General features: G+C 47.3%; 1 protein-coding gene and 1 long non-coding RNA gene across 2 annotated transcripts; both read right to left on the bottom strand.

Annotated features, from left to right (window-relative positions):
* On the bottom strand, positions 1-2812 carry LOC139805598 (uncharacterized). The gene is made up of 3 exons (XR_011729900.1): positions 2751-2812; positions 2181-2394; positions 1-898 (listed from the first exon to the last, which is right to left on the bottom strand). It is a non-coding gene; the product is annotated as an uncharacterized lncRNA (long non-coding RNA).
* A 2200-nt stretch (positions 2813-5012) lies between these two features.
* On the bottom strand, positions 5013-25127 carry LOC139805807 (ankyrin repeat domain-containing protein 20B-like). Its single transcript, XM_071764648.1, has 19 exons — positions 24910-25127; positions 24465-24519; positions 23971-24144; positions 23752-23858; positions 23334-23471; positions 22898-22956; positions 22274-22307; positions 22121-22187; positions 20790-20850; positions 20247-20317; positions 19517-19658; positions 18476-18561; positions 17462-17716; positions 16649-16801; positions 6662-6837; positions 6375-6468; positions 5842-5919; positions 5139-5273; positions 5013-5030 (listed from the first exon to the last, which is right to left on the bottom strand). Exons 1-19 carry the CDS (start codon positions 25125-25127, stop codon positions 5013-5015), a joined length of 2121 nt encoding a protein of 706 aa, XP_071620749.1.
* Positions 25128-25566: the final 439 nt, after the last annotated feature.

Genomic DNA, 25566 nt, shown 5'->3' on the forward strand with positions numbered 1-25566 from the left:
TGACGTGGCAAGATGACGGAGCAAGGTGTGCTTGGTGGACGGTTCTCTTCTTTGTCAACAAACCTTGGATCTCTTGAGTGTTTTCATCAAAGCAATCTTTGTTTTTCTTTGAGGAGAACCCTGGGGATTCTTCAGAGGACTGCAGGATGCTCTTTTTACTGTGTTGCCAAAGCGCTTCAGGAGAGGGATCTATGGGATGATCTAAAAGCCCAGCTTGAAGGTTTACCTGGAAGCTGTTTCTCACTGTACCTTTTGGAGGATGGTTCACTTTGAGCCTCCTCCCTGGGATGCCACCCCTCTTAGGTTTGGGCTTCAAGCAGAGGGTAAGTTTGCATGGCACAAGGCAGTGGTCTGTAGGACATTCTGCACCAGGCATCGCTTGGCTAGGACGGACATCGCCAACATTTCTCGGGCGCACTAAGACACAGTCAGTGAGGTGCCAGTGCTTGGATCCAGGATGCTTCCAGGTTGTTGGAAGAGAGTTTTGGGGATGGTGAGGTTCTGCTCAGCCCAAAACTCCAGCAGGAGACGTCCATTGTCGTTACAGTTTCCAACACCATGCTTGCCCAGGACTCCTTTCCAGGCTTCATAGTTCTTTCCTACTGCGGTGTTGGAGTCACCAAGGATTATGATCTTAGCATCTGCAGGAACCTTTTGGGTGAGGCAGTGCAGCTGGCTGTAGAATTTGATTTTTTTCTGCATGGTCAGCTTGGAGGGCTGGGGCACACATACTGAGGAGAACAACACGGTGCTTGTTGTGGAGTGGGAGGCGTAAGGAAATGATGAGATCCCAATGAGCGGTCGGCAAATTTTCAAGTTTGGAGGCCTGGAATACCCATGAATAAAAGCATAATCCTCAGCTGTCAGCCCAGCAGTGTCTTCATGGGAAACACCAGCACTGTAATGAAGGAGAACTTTGATCAAATGAAGACTCCTACCAGCAGCAGCAATCATGGGTGGGGTTCTGAAAGACTCAAAACTTCCTATGAAATGGATTATTTTACACAGACACTGTCATTAGCTTCATTCCTGCTTGTTCTCAGGAAAAGTATTTTCCCCATTACTTTACAATGAACAAAGGAAAACCAGGTTCCATTAAAAGCAAAAATAACATGGGAGAGGGAGTCAAAACAACTGCGTGGTCACACCAAGCTGCCACACGTACAACACTTCAGTGCACATGAGGCTGCTGTGCCTCTCAGCAATCCCACTGAAAGAATACTAAAGGGACGCATGTGGATAAATCCCAAAGCCCCCCAAAGCCCTGAACCTCTGATCATTTTCAAGCAAGTACAAGCAACAGCAAAATCCTGGGGAGAAGAGAGCCCTAACATGTCAAATAAGGCACAGGTAGAAGAAAAAAAAGCAGGAAAACTACTGCCTAGACCAAAAGATGACCCCAAAACAGGACCAACCCGAAGCAAAGCAGTAGGAGTTGAGGTGTTAGAACTTTCCCTTCTCTCTGGAGCCTTTACAATGCCAAGAAGGTCCAGAGAACACTCCACAACTTGTGCAAAGGAATAAAGAGAAGAAAAGCATCTTGCTTTCCTTTTGACATGAGGGGTTTTGGAGAGCCTATATCTTAGCAGTCAAAGCACCTGCAAGGAGCAGCAAGAGTTACCAACACTTGGGACTGCTCAGCACGAGAGCTTCAAAGCAATCTGTGAATGCTGTGTGCTTACACAGCTTCTTCCAAAAGGCACAGAACACCTGCACAACAAATCGGAGCTACATACCCTTTCCCATGGGAAGTTCAAACCATGCTCCTCAAATGGAAGCCAAAAAAGATATCCACTTTTTTCCTTCATAGAACCAACTTCTGTTCTCTGAAGGGCCCATCCTTATTTAAGCAGTACAGCACATCAAATTCATTGGGGGGGGGGGAGGGGGCATTTTGCCATTCATTGAATAAAAGGACGAGATTATTAAAGACGGGCAAAAAGGCTCACTGTTAAGGTACAATTAATTAAAAAAAACATTAATTCCACGATCAGTGGTGTTACTCTTGAAATGTTCAAAAGAAATTAAAGACAGAGCGAGGGTTAAAGGAACCTTCCTCACAAATACGCCATCTCAGGTTTACAGATATAATGCTGACCAGATGTAGAAGAGGAAGTTTTGGAGGAAAACACATGAGAAAAAAGTAATCTCTTAAAACACCCCAAAGGGCATGTACCTACCTTTCCAGTTCGTTTTGTAGGCATCTTCTCTTTTTCACTTCCTCCAGATACAGCTTTTCATATTTTTGATTTAGAGCAATGCTCTCCCTCAGGGTCTCCTTTCACTGTCCAATTCTTGTTCAAGGTCTCCAATCCTGCAGAGCAGCAGCTTTCTCTCTGCATCGTGGTCATGGGCTCTGCTCTGTTCCAGTCTGTCCTGGGAAGCTGCCTGCTCCTGAAGCAGGTAACACACTTTTACCCACCACAAAGAAAAAGGGAACTCTCCCACCCCTCAGCTGAACCTGCCCAGTGTCAAGGGCACAGGTTTACTCCCTGAGCCACCTGTGCCTCCTCACTCCCCTCAGCAACCAAGGCAGAACCCCTGAGCAACTACCATGGGCAAGAATTCTTGACTTTCTTCATTCAGAAAGAATCCCCCCCTCTCAGCACTGTTATTCATCAAAGCTTCTAAAGAAGGAACACTGTCTCTGTAGGACAGGGCAGAGAGGAAAGGGTTCCTCAAGGAAGGAGTCCCCCACCCTGCCACTTTGGTGGCTTCTGTTCTCAGAACTGATGGGTGATGTTTCTCACCTCTGCATGCAGCTGCTGTTTGGGCTTCTCCAGTTGTTCCTGGTTCCTCCCCAGGATTCACACCTCAGTTCACTGAGCCTGAGTTTGGTTTTCTCCCTGTCTGCCTCCAGCTTCCAAAAAAGTTCATCAAGCTGTAGAGAGAAAAATAAAAAAACAAAACCAAAAAAGAAAAGGAGTTCAGCAGGATCTAAAAGAAGGCAATCTGTGAAAAACTGATAAAGGACTGGGCACCAGGACTGTATTTGTCATCTACTAACTCAGTATTAAAATGAAAGCAAAACGAGGGGCTTCCTTTTAAAAAAGAACAGCTGTCACACCACCTGAACTTTCTCCAGCTCAAGTCATGCCTAAGATGGGGATTGAGGGTGACCTTGGGCAAAGCCAGCTTCATACAGTTCTTCTGAGTGATGGTGGCGTTCCATATGGTGGCCTGGGCTGGGTCTCACTGCTCTCAGCCCTGACCCTCACCCATGGATACCATGTCCTGGCAGGAATGCAGATCTGCCTGTCCCCAGGGGCTGCCCTGGGGATCTGCACCCTTGGCTCATCCCCATGGCTCTCTGCTACTCTTCTTGGGGAGGGGGCGTGGGACTGCTCCTGCCCCTGGAGCTCATGGACCCTGACAGCCTTGTGGGGACTCTTCCCATCTCCCTTGAGGTGCCCTTGCAGAGACTGCTTTGCACATCACCTTTTCATCTTTACCCATCAGGATAACTGCTTTGTTATTGTTATTGGGTACAGTCATCTACTGCTGCAGCAGTGGAATGAGCACTGTGGAAAGCCAAATCCATTCCAAAATACAGCCCAGAAAAAAAAACAACAAATGAACAACGTGAAAAGACGACTTGGGAAAGAGTAACACAGGTTCCAGGATCAAAAAACACCGCCACAAAAAACCTCACACAAATGAGAGCTCACCTTTGTATTTATTTTACCAAATTCATTGACCACTTCAGAATAGCCATCCTGCATTTCTTTCTTCAAATCACGCAGGGACATCTTCTCCTCATTTTCCTTTATAATCTGTGTAATTCTTGAAAATCCGTCCAACCTATACAGCAAATTTGGCAAGAAAACAATGAAGGAAAGGAACAACCAGCCTTTTTCACGTACTCTTGTGTAAACATCACAGATGGAACTTGCTTCATCTTTAACGTGCTTGACACAACAGAAATTACTGAGAGAAAAATACAGCATTCCTATGCCATGCCTGGAGGGTCCAAATTTCACCTGAGTAAGAATTCAGACTTCCCTCCCAGGAGACCTGCAGGGCAACCTCCATTTGCAGTTCCATTTGGCAGCTCTTGAAAGCTCTCATCTCATGTACAGCACTGTCTTGCTAGCACTAAGATGAGGATGGAATTTCCTCACAGACACCTCTATACACTCGGTTTTACACTGAAGTTTAATACAGTCAACTGGTGCTCAGGGATATGAACAAGACCTACCTCTCAGACTCTTTCTCCACTTCCTTGTTTGTTTCCAGCTCTCTGTCCAGATGCACTCTGACACTGCAGTTCAACTCTTTAAGCTTCTTCTCTTTCTTTCTGTCACTCTCACACTTTCAAAACAGAAAAGACAGATGACACACAGGGCGCAGAACAGGATCTACAGGCAGGACCTGCATCTCATGTTCTCCCCACAGCAGCTGCACTACACCTCCATCTGTCAGCCAACTTCCACAGAAAGCCAAGGGACACAATTCCTGAGAATATTTCATTGGATTTCCCACCCAGCAGGCCAGTATCTAACAATGGAAACAGATGCTCCCACTGAAGCAAAGAGGTGATTTTGATTCACATCTTGTTTTCCCTCTTGCTGTTCTCTCAGCCAAACCAGCCAAGAGCTGGCAGCTGCTCTGAATTTCTACTTATACTTTTTCCTCTGCAGAAAAGGAGAAAAGGGAAAGACTGCTCCTTGGAATCTGGCAGCTGTTTCTTGTTTCTTGTTTGGCACTAGTTCATTTGCCCCCTGTTCCTTCAGTATGTTTTTCTGCAAGGTTTTTAAGCTCCCACTACCCTCAAAACATGCAGCAGCTCCTCCAGACACTGAACTGGAAGCATGAAACATTCTACCCTGCCCAGAAACGCAGGGGTCAGAAGATGACCAGAAGAAATCCAGGGAAAAATGGGCAACTGCATCCTTACTCAATGTGGTAAGCTGATAGCAAACCACACCAGCAACTCTGCCTGATACAACCACTCCAAAATTTTGACACAGGGACCCAGCTAGCTTTTATCTGCCTCCTGGAGGATCCCTAAATCACAAGGGAGTCTGAGCCTGAAGAGCAGGAATAAGAGCAACACCTGAATAGAGAAGTACTCAACAAAATGTGAACGAGGTGGTGCTGGGTATTGGCTGGTCCTCTGGAGGGTTTCCTGGGCTCACCTGTTTCAAGAATTCATTCTTTCTCCTTCCAAGTGGGGAACCATGGTCTTCAGGGTGCAATCCTGGCTTCAGCCTCTCTGTCCTCATGCTGTGCAAGTCCTTTGATGGCACAGACAGCACAACCTGCTTTTGCAGCTGTGAAAGCAACGGTGGCAAAAGGAAAAACTAAGGTGACCAGAGAGGTAACAGCACAAAGGAAGCAGAAACTCACATGGAAACAGGCCTAAACTGTCCTCTCCCCATCCAATATTTCCAGCTAAGGCTAAGGCAGTGTGCCTAAGGAACCAAACTGCAGCACCTGGGGCTCGCAGAAAGAATGAACACTCTAGAAGTGGGAAGAGGAGCTCACAACTTTGCAACGTAAGAAGACACACACACAAAATAGCCCAAAAACTTTCTTACAGACATCCTCTTGAGTTCATAATGATAGCAGAGAAAAATCCCTTTAGCACCCACCACAGAACATACCCTCACTGCTTCTCTAGCAGCTCTACATCTCCTGAGAGCAAGAAAACCTTTTCAGATCAGCAGTGCTATTTATGCTGCTACCCAAAGGGACCAAGATTTGCCTAGCAGATCCAGCACCAAAGTGGAACAGAACCTGCTGATTCAGCTCAACTATCTAGAACACAAGTTTGCTGGATGCTTTAGCAGCACTCTGTAAGAAAAAGCTAAGTAGAAAACACAGAAGCCTCCCATGTACCTGCTGCTGGTGCTGCTCCTCTGCAGCTGCCTGTGCTGCTCTTAAGCTGGTTATCAAGTCTTGCAGGTGCTGACAAGCCTACAAAAGCAGTAAAAGAAGCAAGAAGACACACACTGACTTTCCAGCCTGAAAGTTCCAGACTCCTCATTATCAAAAATGAATACTACATCCACCTCTTCACCTCTTTATTCCTATTATACCCAGCACCAATGATCAAAATGGCCATAGTTTGAGGGCACTGTAAAACTGGTTGCAGTCATCTCCTCTGCTCTTTTCTTCAAGGAGAGGGAGAACACCATGCAGGACACAAAGAAACTTCAGTGAAAACCATCAGGAGGAGCTTTTCCCACCCACATGACATCTGAAAACCATGCCCTGTGAACCAAAGGGGAAAGACCAGCAGCCAGTATTCAGGAGAAAGAGGGAACTGAGCTCCACTCAGCTCTCCAGGAAAACCTCATCTTAGCATTTCCCCACAGCAATCGGTAAGAAGCTCAGGAGCTCACAACAAGGCAAGTTGAGGACCAGCTTACTGAGGCAGAGGCTTGCAGGGTTCCCTCAAGGGCTTCAATCATATGTTTTTGCTGCTGGACTGTGCCTTCCAGTCTGGCATTTTCCACGGAAAGGCTTAAAAAGAAATACAGGCCTTATCAGAGAAATCCACCAGAGCAGCAATTCTTGAAGAGCACCAGGGGAAAAACAAACAAAAGCATCTTCAAAACCACCTGTTAACTTGCTGTGATGCAACGAGGCTGTGCTGTGGTTTTCACACAACCCCGGACAGTGACAGACACCTTGGTTCTCTGTGTCAGTCTCTTACCAGTGCACACGCTCTTCCAGCTCTTTTACTCTAGCCCTGGTCTCCGAAGGTGATGACAGGAGGTCTTTAAGTTTTTGGGACTTCTCTCTTAGTTTTCTTTCCCTATCCTTGCCAGAACTCATGCAGTGATAAATCTGATGCTCATATTGAAGCTGCTGCTTTTCCACTTCCCGACACTGTAAAAACACAGCAAGAATCGACAACAGTTGGGAGAGCTTTTATAGAGAAAAAACAACTGCTGCTGAAAAACTCTGGTGACTGCCCATGTCTGCACATACCCACTACCCAAAAAACTGTCATCAGTTCAAACACATTCAAACTTTCACTTCTACTAGCAAATGAACACAAACCCCTGATAGTTTCTCATCCTCTAGACTGGTCTCTCCCATCCCTCTACTAATCCCCTACAGCATGGTTCCAAGCACCAACACTCACCCTCCAACCCTTTAAGGGACTCATGGCACTCTCCCTATCCACTGGTTTCCTCCCCCATTGAAAACTGAAATAAAACTTGATCCCTCTCCTAAAGTGACTTCAGTCCCTTTGTCTCCTCTCAAAAGTAGATAAAGATGATTTCTGTTTCAGAATATATATATATATATATATGGAGAACAAGGTACAAAACCCTTCTGAACATGATTTTATGGTGGTCTTGGCAGTGCTGGGTTAACACCTGGACTTGATGCCTAAAGGTCTTTTCCAACCAAAAAGATTCTGTCATCCTCTGTTACCAGAGGGAGGGGGGGGTGAGGGGAAGCACCGTGAGCATAAAGAAGCCCAAGTGCAGCAGTCCAGAATTTCTACTGCCCTTCAGAAATCAGACAAACTGCTGGGCCAAACCACATGCAATGAGCAACAGACACGTCAGTCTCTTTTGCAGAGCACCTTGCCACATACAAACCTCAGACCAAGTAAGGACACCGTGTCCTTCATGTCACAGACATGGACACCACGTTTATCAAACAGTGAGACTCCTCCACACGTCATCCCATCTCTGGGGGGGTGCTGGAGTTGGTTCTGGACTTCTGGGACAAATTCACCTACCTTGGATTTAGCCTCTCCCAGTTCCTTTTCCAAGCCCAGGTTGGCTTCCTCCAGGTTCCTGCAGCGCTTCGTAGCAACTTCCAGCGAAGCTTCTGCCACAGACAGCTTTTTAAGAGCTTCACCAAGCTCCTGCTGCAGCTCTCTGACATTGCCCTGATGAAATGGTTAGATGAGCACAAAAAAGGTTATAAGAACATGAACTATGCCTTTACTTTAACTTATATGATTATACACTTAGACCTGTCTTGGGACTCAGTCCCAAAGGGAGGAAAATTTTGCCTGCCACCAGCAGTCAACAGCTGAGCACCTCTAAATTATCACCAGCTGCTTGTGAGGATTTCTGTTTTCTAATATCTAAGAAAGGCTCAAGTATTACTCCTCTTGAACACTACACCAGCATACCCCGAATCATGTATTTTTTTAACAAAACTCAAAGCAATCTCTTGTGATGCAAGAGCCACAGTTTGACTGCAGATATTACTCTGGCGACTGCCCATGTCTGCACATACCCACTACCCAAAAACTGCCAACATTTCAAATACCTTCAGATCTTCACTTCTACTAGTAAACACCCACAAAACATGTTACTTTTCCACCCTCCAGATCCCTCCCCTGATCCCTTACAGCATGGTTCCAAGCACCAACACTCACCCTCCAACTCTTTAAGGGACTCATGGCACTCTTTGTATCTATTGGTTCCCTCATTCATTGAAAATATGAAATAAAAATTCATCCCCCTCCTGAAGTGACTTCACTGCCCCTCTGGTCAGGAGATGAAGATGATTCCTATTTAGGAACTCTGAGGCCTCTCTACTTTCATTTTTGTAAGAGCACAGCAAGAGCTACTCAAAAACCAGCTGGGAAGAAGCCCTTGCACGAAGGCTGCTTCAGGATGGAAATGGCAGCAGGGCCAAACAAGGGGGAAAAATAAATAAATAGAATATATATATCTATGCAGAATAAGGTACGAAACCATTCAGAACTGGAAACTTGCTGGTGAATGGATTAAATCCGTTTGGTCTTTGCTCACCAGTGGTGTCCCCCAGGGCTAAGTGTTGGGGCCCCTTCTCTTCAATATCTTTACCGATGATCAGGATGAGGGCAGGGGGTGCACCCTCAGTAGACTTGCAGGTGACACCCAGTTGGGTGGGAGTGTTGATCTGCTTGAGGGTAGGAAGGCCCTGCAGAGGGACCTGGACAGGCTGGAGCCACGGGCCAAGGTCAACTCTAGGAGGTTCAGCAAGGCCAAGGTCCAGGAAAAATATTTTCACCTAAAGGGTTGTCAGGCACTGGAAGCGGCTGCCCAGGGAAGGGGTTGAGTCACCGGCACTCAAGGTACTCCACATCCCTGAACATGTGGAGATGTGGTGCTGAGGGGCATGATGCAGTGGTGGTCTTGGCAGTGCTGGGTTAACACCTGGACTTGATGCCTAAAGGTCTTTTCCAACCAAAAAGATTCTGTCATCCTCTGTTACCAGAGGGAGGGGGGGGTGAGGGGAAGCACCGTGAGCATAAAGAAGCCCAAGTGCAGCAGTCCAGAATTTCTACTGCCCTTCAGAAATCAGACAAACTGCTGGGCCAAACCACATGCAATGAGCAACAGACACGTCAGTCTCTTTTGCAGAGCACCTTGCCACATACAAACCTCAGACCAAGTAAGGACACCGTGTCCTTCATGTCACAGACATGGACACCACGTTTATCAAACAGTGAGACTCCTCCACACGTCATCCCATCTCTGGGGGGGTGCTGGAGTTGGTTCTGGACTTCTGGGACAAATTCACCTACCTTGGATTTAGCCTCTCCCAGTTCCTTTTCCAAGCCCAGGTTGGCTTCCTCCAGGTTCCTGCAGCGCTTCGTAGCAACTTCCAGCGAAGCTTCTGCCACAGACAGCTTTTTAAGAGCTTCACCAAGCTCCTGCTGCAGCTCTCTGACATTGCCCTGATGAAATGGTTAGATGAGCACAAAAAAGGTTATAAGAACATGAACTATGCCTTTACTTTAACTTATATGATTATACACTTAGACCTGTCTTGGGACTCAGTCCCAAAGGGAGGAAAATTTTGCCTGCCACCAGCAGTCAACAGCTGAGCACCTCTAAATTATCACCAGCTGCTTGTGAGGATTTCTGTTTTCTAATATCTAAGAAAGGCTCAAGTATTACTCCTCTTGAACACTACACCAGCATACCCCGAATCATGTATTTTTTTAACAAAACTCAAAGCAATCTCTTGTGATGCAAGAGCCACAGTTTGACTGCAGATATTACTCTGGCGACTGCCCATGTCTGCACATACCCACTACCCAAAAACTGCCAACATTTCAAATACCTTCAGATCTTCACTTCTACTAGTAAACACCCACAAAACATGTTACTTTTCCACCCTCCAGATCCCTCCCCTGATCCCTTACAGCATGGTTCCAAGCACCAACACTCACCCTCCAACTCTTTAAGGGACTCATGGCACTCTTTGTATCTATTGGTTCCCTCATTCATTGAAAATATGAAATAAAAATTCATCCCCCTCCTGAAGTGACTTCACTGCCCCTCTGGTCAGGAGATGAAGATGATTCCTATTTAGGAACTCTGAGGCCTCTCTACTTTCATTTTTGTAAGAGCACAGCAAGAGCTACTCAAAAACCAGCTGGGAAGAAGCCCTTGCACGAAGGCTGCTTCAGGATGGAAATGGCAGCAGGGCCAAACAAGGGGGAAAAATAAATAAATAGAATATATATATCTATGCAGAATAAGGTACGAAACCATTCAGAACTGGAAACTTGCTGGTGAATGGATTAAATCCGTTTGGTCTTTGCTCACCAGTGGTGTCCCCCAGGGCTAAGTGTTGGGGCCCCTTCTCTTCAATATCTTTACCGATGATCAGGATGAGGGCAGGGGGTGCACCCTCAGTAGACTTGCAGGTGACACCCAGTTGGGTGGGAGTGTTGATCTGCTTGAGGGTAGGAAGGCCCTGCAGAGGGACCTGGACAGGCTGGAGCCACGGGCCAAGGTCAACTCTAGGAGGTTCAGCAAGGCCAAGGTCCAGGAAAAATATTTTCACCTAAAGGGTTGTCAGGCACTGGAAGCGGCTGCCCAGGGAAGGGGTTGAGTCACCGGCACTCAAGGTACTCCACATCCCTGAACATGTGGAGATGTGGTGCTGAGGGGCATGATGCAGTGGTGGTCTTGGCAGTGCTGGGTTAACACCTGGACTTGATGCCTAAAGGTCTTTTCCAACCAAAAAGATTCTGTCATCCTCTGTTACCAGAGGGAGGGGGGGGTGAGGGGAAGCACCGTGAGCATAAAGAAGCCCAAGTGCAGCAGTCCAGAATTTCTACTGCCCTTCAGAAATCAGACAAACTGCTGGGCCAAACCACATGCAATGAGCAACAGACACGTCAGTCTCTTTTGCAGAGCACCTTGCCACATACAAACCTCAGACCAAGTAAGGACACCGTGTCCTTCATGTCACAGACATGGACACCACGTTTATCAAACAGTGAGACTCCTCCACACGTCATCCCATCTCTGGGGGGGTGCTGGAGTTGGTTCTGGACTTCTGGGACAAATTCACCTACCTTGGATTTAGCCTCTCCCAGTTCCTTTTCCAAGCCCAGGTTGGCTTCCTCCAGGTTCCTGCAGCGCTTCGTAGCAACTTCCAGCGAAGCTTCTGCCACAGACAGCTTTTTAAGAGCTTCACCAAGCTCCTGCTGCAGCTCTCTGACATTGCCCTGATGAAATGGTTAGATGAGCACAAAAAAGGTTATAAGAACATGAACTATGCCTTTACTTTAACTTATATGATTATACACTTAGACCTGTCTTGGGACTCAGTCCCAAAGGGAGGAAAATTTTGCCTGCCACCAGCAGTCAACAGCTGAGCACCTCTAAATTATCACCAGCTGCTTGTGAGGATTTCTGTTTTCTAATATCTAAGAAAGGCTCAAGTATTACTCCTCTTGAACACTACACCAGCATACCCCGAATCATGTATTTTTTTAACAAAACTCAAAGCAATCTCTTGTGATGCAAGAGCCACAGTTTGACTGCAGATATTACTCTGGCGACTGCCCATGTCTGCACATACCCACTACCCAAAAAACTGCCAACATTTCAAATACCTTCAGATCTTCACTTCTACTAGTAAACACCCACAAAACATGTTACTTTTCCACCCTCCAGATCCCTCCCCTGATCCCTTACAGCATGGTTCCAAGCACCAACACTCACCCTCCAACTCTTTAAGGGACTCATGGCACTCTTTGTATCTATTGGTTCCCTCATTCATTGAAAATATGAAATAAAAATTCATCCCCCTCCTGAAGTGACTTCACTGCCCCTCTGGTCAGGAGATGAAGATGATTCCTATTTAGGAACTCTGAGGCCTCTCTACTTTCATTTTTGTAAGAGCACAGCAAGAGCTACTCAAAAACCAGCTGGGAAGAAGCCCTTGCACGAAGGCTGCTTCAGGATGGAAATGGCAGCAGGGCCAAACAAGGGGGAAAAATAAATAAATAGAATATATATATCTATGCAGAATAAGGTACGAAACCATTCAGAACTGGAAACTTGCTGGTGAATGGATTAAATCCGTTTGGTCTTTGCTCACCAGTGGTGTCCCCCAGGGCTAAGTGTTGGGGCCCCTTCTCTTCAATATCTTTACCGATGATCAGGATGAGGGCAGGGGGTGCACCCTCAGTAGACTTGCAGGTGACACCCAGTTGGGTGGGAGTGTTGATCTGCTTGAGGGTAGGAAGGCCCTGCAGAGGGACCTGGACAGGCTGGAGCCACGGGCCAAGGTCAACTCTAGGAGGTTCAGCAAGGCCAAGGTCCAGGAAAAATATTTTCACCTAAAGGGTTGTCAGGCACTGGAAGCGGCTGCCCAGGGAAGGGGTTGAGTCACCGGCACTCAAGGTACTCCACATCCCTGAACATGTGGAGATGTGGTGCTGAGGGGCATGATGCAGTGGTGGTCTTGGCAGTGCTGGGTTAACACCTGGACTTGATGCCTAAAGGTCTTTTCCAACCAAAAAGATTCTGTCATCCTCTGTTACCAGAGGGAGGGGGGGGTGAGGGGAAGCACCGTGAGCATAAAGAAGCCCAAGTGCAGCAGTCCAGAATTTCTACTGCCCTTCAGAAATCAGACAAACTGCTGGGCCAAACCACATGCAATGAGCAACAGACACGTCAGTCTCTTTTGCAGAGCACCTTGCCACATACAAACCTCAGACCAAGTAAGGACACCGTGTCCTTCATGTCACAGACATGGACACCACGTTTATCAAACAGTGAGACTCCTCCACACGTCATCCCATCTCTGGGGGGGTGCTGGAGTTGGTTCTGGACTTCTGGGACAAATTCACCTACCTTGGATTTAGCCTCTCCCAGTTCCTTTTCCAAGCCCAGGTTGGCTTCCTCCAGGTTCCTGCAGCGCTTCGTAGCAACTTCCAGCGAAGCTTCTGCCACAGACAGCTTTTTAAGAGCTTCACCAAGCTCCTGCTGCAGCTCTCTGACATTGCCCTGATGAAATGGTTAGATGAGCACAAAAAAGGTTATAAGAACATGAACTATGCCTTTACTTTAACTTATATGATTATACACTTAGACCTGTCTTGGGACTCAGTCCCAAAGGGAGGAAAATTTTGCCTGCCACCAGCAGTCAACAGCTGAGCACCTCTAAATTATCACCAGCTGCTTGTGAGGATTTCTGTTTTCTAATATCTAAGAAAGGCTCAAGTATTACTCCTCTTGAACACTACACCAGCATACCCCGAATCATGTATTTTTTTAACAAAACTCAAAGCAATCTCTTGTGATGCAAGAGCCACAGTTTGACTGCAGATATTACTCTGGCGACTGCCCATGTCTGCACATACCCACTACCCAAAAAACTGCCAACATTTCAAATACCTTCAGATCTTCACTTCTACTAGTAAACACCCACAAAACATGTTACTTTTCCACCCTCCAGATCCCTCCCCTGATCCCTTACAGCATGGTTCCAAGCACCAACACTCACCCTCCAACTCTTTAAGGGACTCATGGCACTCTTTGTATCTATTGGTTCCCTCATTCATTGAAAATATGAAATAAAAATTCATCCCCCTCCTGAAGTGACTTCACTGCCCCTCTGGTCAGGAGATGAAGATGATTCCTATTTAGGAACTCTGAGGCCTCTCTACTTTCATTTTTGTAAGAGCACAGCAAGAGCTACTCAAAAACCAGCTGGGAAGAAGCCCTTGCACGAAGGCTGCTTCAGGATGGAAATGGCAGCAGGGCCAAACAAGGGGGAAAAATAAATAAATAGAATATATATATCTATGCAGAATAAGGTACGAAACCATTCAGAACTGGAAACTTGCTGGTGAATGGATTAAATCCGTTTGGTCTTTGCTCACCAGTGGTGTCCCCCAGGGCTAAGTGTTGGGGCCCCTTCTCTTCAATATCTTTACCGATGATCAGGATGAGGGCAGGGGGTGCACCCTCAGTAGACTTGCAGGTGACACCCAGTTGGGTGGGAGTGTTGATCTGCTTGAGGGTAGGAAGGCCCTGCAGAGGGACCTGGACAGGCTGGAGCCACGGGCCAAGGTCAACTCTAGGAGGTTCAGCAAGGCCAAGGTCCAGGAAAAATATTTTCACCTAAAGGGTTGTCAGGCACTGGAAGCGGCTGCCCAGGGAAGGGGTTGAGTCACCGGCACTCAAGGTACTCCACATCCCTGAACATGTGGAGATGTGGTGCTGAGGGGCATGATGCAGTGGTGGTCTTGGCAGTGCTGGGTTAACACCTGGACTTGATGCCTAAAGGTCTTTTCCAACCAAAAAGATTCTGTCATCCTCTGTTACCAGAGGGAGGGGGGGGTGAGGGGAAGCACCGTGAGCATAAAGAAGCCCAAGTGCAGCAGTCCAGAATTTCTACTGCCCTTCAGAAATCAGACAAACTGCTGGGCCAAACCACATGCAATGAGCAACAGACACGTCAGTCTCTTTTGCAGAGCACCTTGCCACATACAAACCTCAGACCAAGTAAGGACACCGTGTCCTTCATGTCACAGACATGGACACCACGTTTATCAAACAGTGAGACTCCTCCACACGTCATCCCATCTCTGGGGGGGTGCTGGAGTTGGTTCTGGACTTCTGGGACAAATTCACCTACCTTGGATTTAGCCTCTCCCAGTTCCTTTTCCAAGCCCAGGTTGGCTTCCTCCAGGTTCCTGCAGCGCTTCGTAGCAACTTCCAGCGAAGCTTCTGCCACAGACAGCTTTTTAAGAGCTTCACCAAGCTCCTGCTGCAGCTCTCTGACATTGCCCTGATGAAATGGTTAGATGAGCACAAAAAAGGTTATAAGAACATGAACTATGCCTTTACTTTAACTTATATGATTATACACTTAGACCTGTCTTGGGACTCAGTCCCAAAGGGAGGAAAATTTTGCCTGCCACCAGCAGTCAACAGCTGAGCACCTCTAAATTATCACCAGCTGCTTGTGAGGATTTCTGTTTTCTAATATCTAAGAAAGGCTCAAGTATTACTCCTCTTGAACACTACACCAGCATACCCCGAATCATGTATTTTTTTAACAAAACTCAAAGCAATCTCTTGTGATGCAAGAGCCACAGTTTGACTGCAGATATTACTCTGGCGACTGCCCATGTCTGCACATACCCACTACCCAAAAAACTGCCAACATTTCAAATACCTTCAGATCTTCACTTCTACTAGTAAACACCCACAAAACATGTTACTTTTCCACCCTCCAGATCCCTCCCCTGATCCCTTACAGCATGGTTCCAAGCACCAACACTCACCCTCCAACTCTTTAAGGGACTCATGGCACTCTTTGTATCTATTGGTTCCCTCATTCATTGAAAATATGAAATAAAAATTCATCCCCCTCCTGAAGTGACTTCACTGCCCCTCTGGTCAGGAGATGAAGATGATTCCTATTTAGGAACTCTGAGGCCTCTCTACTTTCATTTTTGTAAGAGCACAGCAAGAGCTACTCAAAAACCAGCTGGGAAGAAGCCCTTGCACGAAGGCTGCTTCAGGATGGAAATGGCAGCAGGGCCAAACAAGGGGGAAAAATAAATAAATAGAATATATATATCTATGCAGAATAAGGTACGAAACCATTCAGAACTGGAAACTTGCTGGTGAATGGATTAAATCCGTTTGGTCTTTGCTCACCAGTGGTGTCCCCCAGGGCTAAGTGTTGGGGCCCCTTCTCTTCAATATCTTTACCGATGATCAGGATGAGGGCAGGGGGTGCACCCTCAGTAGACTTGCAGGTGACACCCAGTTGGGTGGGAGTGTTGATCTGCTTGAGGGTAGGAAGGCCCTGCAGAGGGACCTGGACAGGCTGGAGCCACGGGCCAAGGTCAACTCTAGGAGGTTCAGCAAGGCCAAGGTCCAGGAAAAATATTTTCACCTAAAGGGTTGTCAGGCACTGGAAGCGGCTGCCCAGGGAAGGGGTTGAGTCACCGGCACTCAAGGTACTCCACATCCCTGAACATGTGGAGATGTGGTGCTGAGGGGCATGATGCAGTGGTGGTCTTGGCAGTGCTGGGTTAACACCTGGACTTGATGCCTAAAGGTCTTTTCCAACCAAAAAGATTCTGTCATCCTCTGTTACCAGAGGGAGGGGGGGGTGAGGGGAAGCACCGTGAGCATAAAGAAGCCCAAGTGCAGCAGTCCAGAATTTCTACTGCCCTTCAGAAATCAGACAAACTGCTGGGCCAAACCACATGCAATGAGCAACAGACACGTCAGTCTCTTTTGCAGAGCACCTTGCCACATACAAACCTCAGACCAAGTAAGGACACCGTGTCCTTCATGTCACAGACATGGACACCACGTTTATCAAACAGTGAGACTCCTCCACACGTCATCCCATCTCTGGGGGGGTGCTGGAGTTGGTTCTGGACTTCTGGGACAAATTCACCTACCTTGGATTTAGCCTCTCCCAGTTCCTTTTCCAAGCCCAGGTTGGCTTCCTCCAGGTTCCTGCAGCGCTTCGTAGCAACTTCCAGCGAAGCTTCTGCCACAGACAGCTTTTTAAGAGCTTCACCAAGCTCCTGCTGCAGCTCTCTGACATTGCCCTGATGAAATGGTTAGATGAGCACAAAAAAGGTTATAAGAACATGAACTATGCCTTTACTTTAACTTATATGATTATACACTTAGACCTGTCTTGGGACTCAGTCCCAAAGGGAGGAAAATTTTGCCTGCCACCAGCAGTCAACAGCTGAGCACCTCTAAATTATCACCAGCTGCTTCATGAAAAATGAAGAATAAGGTGGTTATCTGACACATGCAATTATTCACCTCTCTCAAACACTCTGGGGTTGAGAGGAACAAAGAAACGCAATTTTAAGGCACTGTTCTCATCACTGAGGCAGACAAACAGCACACCAGTGTCTCAACAGGACTAGTTCCTTTTTTCCAGAAAGTAAAGTTCAATAAATTGGGTATGGCAACTTTTAAACCTTTACTCTGCCTGGGACTGGTAGAATTTGCAGAACGACAGTTTAACTGACATCCTAACAAGTCTTCTGACCAGATCATTAGCCTTAACACAGACACAAAGAACAAATTTAAATATTGCTACTCATCACAAAATACACTTTAGAAAGCTTAGGTCAGTGGCTGAAATTGACCTTTTGAGCAAGAGGCAGGTCTCTCAGAAGGGGGCCCAAAACACAAACAGAAATTTACACCAATGAAGTTGCCTTCAACACTGCAAACAGTTTATACTTTACCTCACTTTTTACTTTGTCAGCCTCATATTTATAGATTTGTTCTCTTAAATCAGTGCAATCGGCCTTTAATTCCTTGTTCATCTCTTCCAGCATGTACACTTGTTTCTCAGCAGCAGCACTGAGTTTGTGGAAAATGTCATTAAACCATTCCTGGGATACAGTCACTGCCCTTCCTTGGATGAGCTGCTGCTCCTGCATGTCTTCCAGCAGCTGATGGAATAAATGCCTTTCACTCTGGAACTCGGCCAATGCCTCCTGCATGGACAGAGTCATAGCACAGAACCACAGAAGCATTAAGGCTGGAAAAGACCTCTGGATCCTCCAGTCCAACTGGGAAACCAACAGCACCATGCCCACTAAACCATGTCCCAAAAGTGGAAATAATGTCCTCCACTCTCCCCTGAGGTGTTACACAGCACTCCAGACCCCTCTGCCCAGCCCTGCCCCAGCTGCCCAACACCAACAGGATGCCTGCCCTATTCCCCTCATGAATGCCCTCAGAAAAAATCTTTTTCAAATACTTCCTCACATGGCCAAACACACACACGTTTTGCAGAGGCAGGGAAAGCTTCAAAGGTCACCAAAATTCAAGGTTTCTTGCATGAGCTTTCTCTCACAAAGAGGAAGACCACGCATGTTTAATCACACACATCTGCCTGTTACAGACAAATCTCCTTCTTCCCTTCAATATGCATTTTGCATGGGGAAGAAATGCATTTGACTGCATTCTTTGTCTGCACAGCACAGCAGGAACAACACCAGCTGGAAACAAAAAAAACCAGCTGGAAACAAAGCAGCAGAACAGCAAATATCCTGCATCTGGCAAGGATTTTTCCTCATCCTAAGAGGACTGTACCCAACTTCAGACAGTAACACAACCTTCCTCTGCAGGACTCTGCCATCACCATTAGTCACTTTCTGGTTACTTTTCTTTACCTTAATGTATAATCCAATTCACTCTATAATGCCACTTATCAGTCCAGACTCTAATTCAAAATATTTGCCTTCACATACCTGCACCCCAGAGCTGTCAGTGGCTTCCTTTAGGCTTCTTTTTTTTGCTGGTGATGACACATGGCAAGTAGATCCTGAGTGCTCACCTACAGTGAAAACAACAGATTTTTACAACCAGCATGACTTAATGCTACTTATTTACTCCTAGCGTGCATCTTGATTAATGCTGAGAACAATCTTTACAGAAAACATCACATCCCCTCACATTTGAGAGCTGCTAGAGAGAAAATGATCAGAATAGAGTTTTTAATGTGCTAAATATGTGTTAAATATTTTCTTTGGTGGCATTTAACTTTCTTATGTAAAAAAGAAAGTTTATGAATATCAGTATGGCCACAAATAATTCACTCCAGTGTCTTCAAGGTGCAGGATCTCTCTCTCTCTCTCAGATAAACTGTGGTCCATGCAGTAACGAGCAAGATGCTTCCAGCAATGCAAAGGGGGCCTCCTCCTCCTGCTCTGAGGCCTGAGCTGAGGAACAAAAGTGCTCCCCTCTGACCCAGCTGGCAAGGCTTTCCAGCACACACACACACACGGGTGGCACTGCAGACACCTCCTACGTCTTAAAACCAGAGCAGCTGGGGCACTGGAACAGAAGGGCTCTCCCTCAGCTCCACTCAAAGCTTTCCCCGGCTTCAGCCAAGAGCAAGCACAGCTTTTCAATCCAACAGCACCCGCCAGGAAGGGGAATGCTACTGGCACACCCAAGACACTCCAGTCCTCCTTCTCCTCTTCATCTGCACGTTTTGGTCAGATTGCTTCAGGGAGAACACAGCAACAGAAGCAAGAAGGGCACCTGCTGCATAGAGCACCATCTGCAATCCAACTTCATATGCACCATATGCAACTCCAACACCACAACTTCAGGTCTCAGAGAAGGAACATACAAAAGCTGCTTTCCTACTCTAACAAGTGGCCACCAGGCTTTACAGGCCAGGATAAAATTTGCAACCTCAGAAGTCAACCACTGTTTTAGTTCATTTACTCTAGGTGGATCTATATTCATAGAGGAAGTATCTGGATCTAGATCATTTCTCTCACCAGGGTTTTTACTGCAAGTTGTGTTGGGCTCATCAGGGCTACCATTAAGTAAGTACTTTTTTATACATCCAGCAATGGCATGCTCTAGCTCTACAGCAACCTCTTTCTTCTCTTCTTTTCCATGTTGTTCAGGTGCTTTTTCCTGAAAGAGATGAAACAAAAAAGCTGGGAAGAGCAGAAACAAGCATCTGCTTCGCCACCCACTGACAGCTTGAAGAACATTTTTTGTGGAAGAGAAAAGGGAAACTTTGCTTTCTTTTACAAGGCCTTCTGTGTTTCCAGGGAAATCTTTAGCAGAATTCTGAGGTCCTGAGTCTCAGCCCTCCTTCTGAACAGCCCCTGAGAAGCACTTCCCCAATTCAGCCCAGCTTCATTTCAGTTTCACCGGTCCCAAACCCATCATTCCTTTCTTCTTTCCCCCTGCTTTGCTCCAAGAAAATCACTGGCTTCCTGCTCCAATCTGAAACAGCTCAGAAAGCAAACTCAAGGTACAGCTGCCATGAGGCCCAAGTCCTTCTCCTGAGCAGACTTCATCCCACCCCTACCTGAGCAGCTGCCTGCAGAAGAACAATGTCCAAGGGCCCCTGACAGACATGGGACACAAGCAGGAAAGCAGGAAACCAGCAATGGTCAGGCCCAGGTCAGAAGCAAGTTTTCAGGTGCATCTGGATCTTCCTCCTACCCTCCCCAGCACCACCGTGGCAACCTCCCTGTCCTTCGCACAAAGTACCTCAGAATCCCAGGGAGAAGCCCAGAGAAAATCCTCAGCTTCCTCCACTTCTTCCACGGGTGGCAGGGAACCTACACACCAGGGAGGAAAGGAGACACTCAGTGGTTTTATTTCACTCTGCCACTCCACTGTTCTATGTTGGAGGCTTTTCTTTAGTAACTTTTGATTCTAGAACCATGGCTATCATCTAAAAGCACAAGGAATAAAAAAAAAAAAAATCTATGTGAACAAAAGGAGTTATTTATTTAATTGCAATTGGCAAATTTCCAGACTAACACACTTCAGAGGAGTCACCTAGCAATGTCTGGAAAAGGAGGTAGGGAAGGGATGGGCAGGGCAGAGGAAGGGCTTGGCCAGGGACAAAGGCTTAGCAGGGGATTCATAGCTTAATGTTAAGGCTTATTTGGTTCTGAAATTACAAAGTGCCGTGTCTTCAAAAGTTAATTTTCTTGCCTACTAGAGAAGAAAAAAAATACAAAACTCTACTTAGCAAGCCTACTTTTACAGATCAGTCTATCGTGCAATCTTTCCCAGATAGCTTACTGGTTTTCCTGCCCTGCTGGAAAGCCTTCATGCACCGTGTCACCTTTGGCTCCTGCTGCTTCTGTAAAGAAAGATGTATTTCTGCAAAACTTTTTTTTTCAATAGAAACAAGCTCAAAGAACTGTTTACATCCCTAGACTTGATGCCTAAATTAGCCCCTGCAAGTACACTAACCAAAATACCCCTCAATTTTACTATCATGCCAGAAAAATGCATCACTTCCATTTACATCAAGGCAAGAAAATTGAATCATGTTAAAACTAAACATGCTGGCATCTCCAACTGCCACACTCCTGCTCCTCACCCCTCCAGAACCCCACTGCAACACAACAGATGCTCCCGACATCACTGCACAAGGTGCTCATTCTTCAGCACACCAGTAAGAACAGCAGGCACCAGAGCTTGGAGCTGACAAAGAGAACACTGCCTGAGCATTCCAAAAAAGAGGGGAAATGTGCAGTGTGAGATGACACACAAGCACAGAATGCCATCTCATAGAAAAGAACCTGTTTGAGTAACTCAGCCATTGAGTGCTGGTGGGGGAACCTGATGGGGAGGAAAGGAGCAGCAGCAGATGGAGGATTTCAGGAGGTCCTCACAAAGAAATGCCCTGTTCCTCTATCTGTTTGGACTGAAACACCAAATTTACAGAAAACAAGAATCACCTCACAGGAGAAGAACAGAACAGATTATAAAAGTAACTGAGAAACTTTTAGGGTCTGCAAGCCTGACCCAAATGAGCCCCAAGAAACGAAACAATGTGGTTTTCATGTCGTTACCTATTGCTCCTTTGTGCCAAACCGTAACTCTGCTGCACGCTCTGCCACGCCTATGGTCTGTTAGGAAAAACTGACAGCAGAAGAAAGGCTGGCAGGCCAGAGACTGCTTCTATCACAGAATGGTACAGCTTGGAAGAGACCTCCAAGATCATCCAGTCCAACCTTTGACCAACACCATCATCTAACTACTAAACCATGTCCTTAAGGACCAGCTCCAAATGCCTTTTCAGTGCCTCCAGGGATGGTGCCTCCACCACTGTCCTGGGCCATTCCAATGCCTGACAGCCCTCTCAGTGAAAAAATGTTTCCTAACACCCATCCTAAACCTCCCCTGGTGCAGCTTCCATCCATTTCCTCTGCTCCCATCCCAGTTCCCTAAGGAGAAGAGGCTGTTTCCCTCCTTACTCCAACCTCCCTTGAGGTACTTGAAGAGAGCTCTAAGGTTCTAAGGAGGAAACAGTGCTGGCTGGAACTGCAGTTGCTTTCAATCCCAGTTACTTGCCTTCAAATAACTCCTTTTCACAGGACAATTTCCCTGGAAATGCACCATACCTTGGGAGTAAAATCCAATTGTTCTGCAGAAGCACTCCAACCATCACCAATCCCCTTTTTCTCAGATCTGCTTAAAAAGCAAAGCAAATTGATGACACCTGTGCCTCCCAGATCACCCCCTCAAGGAAGTGGTAGGTATTTGTAAAGTCTCACCTTTTCAAGCCTCCTTTGGAAAAGTCTTCTACTCCTGCTCAAACACGAAACGACATGGTGAAATTAGATTTGGCATGCTAAAAATTCAACAGTACATATGAACAAGGTACTCCTTGCACACATGAGTACACAGCAGAGGAAAAAGTTTTACTAGTTCACGTAGTATGATGTGTAATATTATGCTAGAGACAATACTAGCTGATGCTCTAGCCAGTTACAGACTATTCTGAAAAGGGAAAGAAAATCAAACAGCATAACCCAGACCAAAAGCTTAACCTCACACTCAGCCTGTTACTGCAGCACAGCAAAGAGACTCTCATGATGCAGGACACGTGCTTCATGGTGCCAGCCAGAGACTGCAGTAATAATGCCAAGAAATGTCCCCTGGACACTATCTGCTGTCCATTTGCCACACAGTTCTGATAAAACACCCTTAAGAACGCAAAGAGAATAAAACCGCCACCGTAGGGTCTGAGAGGTAAAGCACAAGACTAAATTTCATTGCATAAAAATATTAATTTCCTAAGATTCTTTTAGGGTTTCGTGGCCTCGTAAGGACAGACTGGATTTTAAAACCTCAAGAGAAGGAGCTAGATGTTTGATCACAGGACAATTTAATGTCACCTGCACGAGCTGCTTCTGCCTTCTTTGGAGCTGCACTTTCTGACAGCTGCTCACTAAGACTAAAGAAAGAGAGAGAGAGAGAGGAAACAGAGTTGTTAAAAACAACCACTTCCTGGCAGGTAACATTTAGCAGAAGAGTTAACAGCCAGTTTTTATTCATCCTACACACATTCACATGAATTCAGGGACTCCTAAGTACTTCTGAAGGGCAAGACACACAGAATTTTCTGCAGGGCCGGTACACACTTCAGTGTTCCCTGCAGTCACCTTCATCCTATAGATGCACATTCCAAGTTATTAACTCCTGCTTGGTACACTCTTTCAGCCTAGCTTTTAACAAAGCACACCTAACCACATCAGAGAAGGAACAACAAAATTATTCAACAGCCACACTTATAACTGACCACTTCATTGAACCAGAAAGTTAAACATTTACCTGGGATACCCATAAATACAAGCATAATCATCAGCTGTCCGCCCATGAGTATCTTCATGGGAAATGTCAGCACCGTAATGCAGGAGAACTTGGATCAATTTCATCTTCCCAACAGAAGCAGCCATCATGAGTGGGGTTCTGAAAGATCCAGATGTGCTATGAAGTCATCATTTTACACAGACAGTCAGTATTTTCATTCCTGCGTGCTCTCAGCTTGCTCTCCCATTACTTGACAATGAACAAAAGAAAAAGCAGGTTCCATTAAAAGCAACAAGAACATGGGAGAGAGAATCAACACAACTGCATGGTCACACCAAGCTGCCACACGTACAACACTTCAGTGCACATGAGGCTGCTGTGCCTCTCAGCAATCCCACCGAAAGAATACTCAAGGGACCCACGTGGATAAACCCCTTACCTTTGTTGCTGGTCTCGAGCATGCACATCAGCTCCCATTCTCAGGAGAAACTCAGCTGTCTCTACCTGACCTTTGGAGACAGCAAGACTGAGTGGGGTAAAGCCCTCCTGAAAGGACAGACAAATACACCAAGTTAATCATCGAAGTCAAAAATAGTCTTCAACAGAAATATTGCTGCCACTTTCTGAAACAACTTCCTCTAGAAATAGAAACATGTACCTTATTCTTGGCATCAAGGTTGGCATTATGATCAAGCAACAGCTCCACAACTTTAGGACTGCAAGACAGGACTGCCAGGTGGAGGGCGGTGTTGCCGACAACGTCTCTGAGGTTTGGGTCTGCACCACACTTCAGCAGAAAACCAGCACAGGCTTGGTGCCGGAACTGCACTGCCTGAGAACACACAAAAAAAGGGAAGACTTCCAAAAAAAAGGGAAGACTTCCAAAACTCACATTTCACTCCCTCACAGCTCACCCAGCTTCTGACCACTGGCAAAGAGCACCTGCAAAGATGACCTGACAGCTGCCTGTCCCACTCCAAATCCAACAGGCGTGTTTCCGCACAGCTCTGCGCACAGAGTCCTGCCAGACACCTCTCCTTTCATGCACACTCAATAAGCCCCTCTGCCAAGAGCAGAACTTCTCTCACTCACCATCATCAGGGGTGTTCTCCCAAAATTGTCAGCAGCATCCAACTGGCAGCGGTGCCTTACTAGAAATGTGACGACCTCTGTGTGGCCGTTTGCAGACGCCAGGTGGAGAGGTGTCCTGAGAATTAAACACGGGAGCTTAACACTGACAGACAAGGAAAGAACCAAAGCTGTGGCACCACCCAGCCCGGGGGACCCTGCTGCTGCTGCTGCTGCTGCAACCCCGCACACATCACCCACAGGGCAGGAGAGACCTGGGGAGGCCTCAGCAGCTGCAAGAGAACCCTGCAGGGAGAGCAGGGCCAAGCAGCAGCCCAGCACCTCCAGGAGCACTGGCGCCCACCCAGCAGCTCCCAGCACTGGAAAGCTCTCGAGTTCCCCCTCCCAGCTGACAGGGTACATCTTGCTTTGCAAGCAATCAGCTCCAAGGGGATCCCACACAAACCCTGCAGGGGGGATGCCCCCTCACGCCACCCGAGGTGTCCCAGCAGCGGCCACAGCCCCTCACCGATTCTGCCTGTCGTGGCAGTCGATGCCCCAAATCTCGATCCACCGGCGCCAGCGCCTCAGCCAGGCCAGGTGGCCACAGGCAGCCGCGCGGTGCACCCTGCCCAGACCTTGCTGCTGAGGCTCAGGGGCGCCGGTGCCAGCAGCAGCAGCAGCGCGGGGCTGCCCAGGAGCGCTGCCAGAGCGGGGAAGCTTCTGCTTCTTGTTGAAAAGCCCCATCCCAGGAGCTCTGCGAGCTGCGGCACGGGCACAGCCCTGCGGGAGCAGTGGGAGGCAGCCGGCCGAGCCGGGGGGCTGTAAAAGGGGGAGTCAGGAGAAGGGAAGAGCAAAGGCAGGGACAGGGGATGTAGGAGAAAGGTGGGGATGAGGCGGGAGCAAGGAGCAAACCAACGGCGAGGAGCAGGAGCAGCCAGAGAGGCAGAGACCAGCACAGCTCAGCACAGGAGCCACAACCGTAGAGTCACCACCAACGGCACTCGCCAGGGGCAACGGTGGGCGGGGCCGAACCACCTTGGGGGGGGGGAAGGGGGTAGAAGGGGCCGAACCAATTCACGGGGGGGGGGGGCGGGGACGATGACGATTGCTGGGCATCAGCCAGGAGAGAATTTAAAAGCAGCAACTTGCCTCAGGCACCGAGTCTCACTGTTACAACTTTGTT

This window comes from Heliangelus exortis, chromosome 20, assembly GCF_036169615.1.
Source record: "Heliangelus exortis chromosome 20, bHelExo1.hap1, whole genome shotgun sequence".
NCBI lineage: Eukaryota > Metazoa > Chordata > Aves > Apodiformes > Trochilidae > Heliangelus > Heliangelus exortis.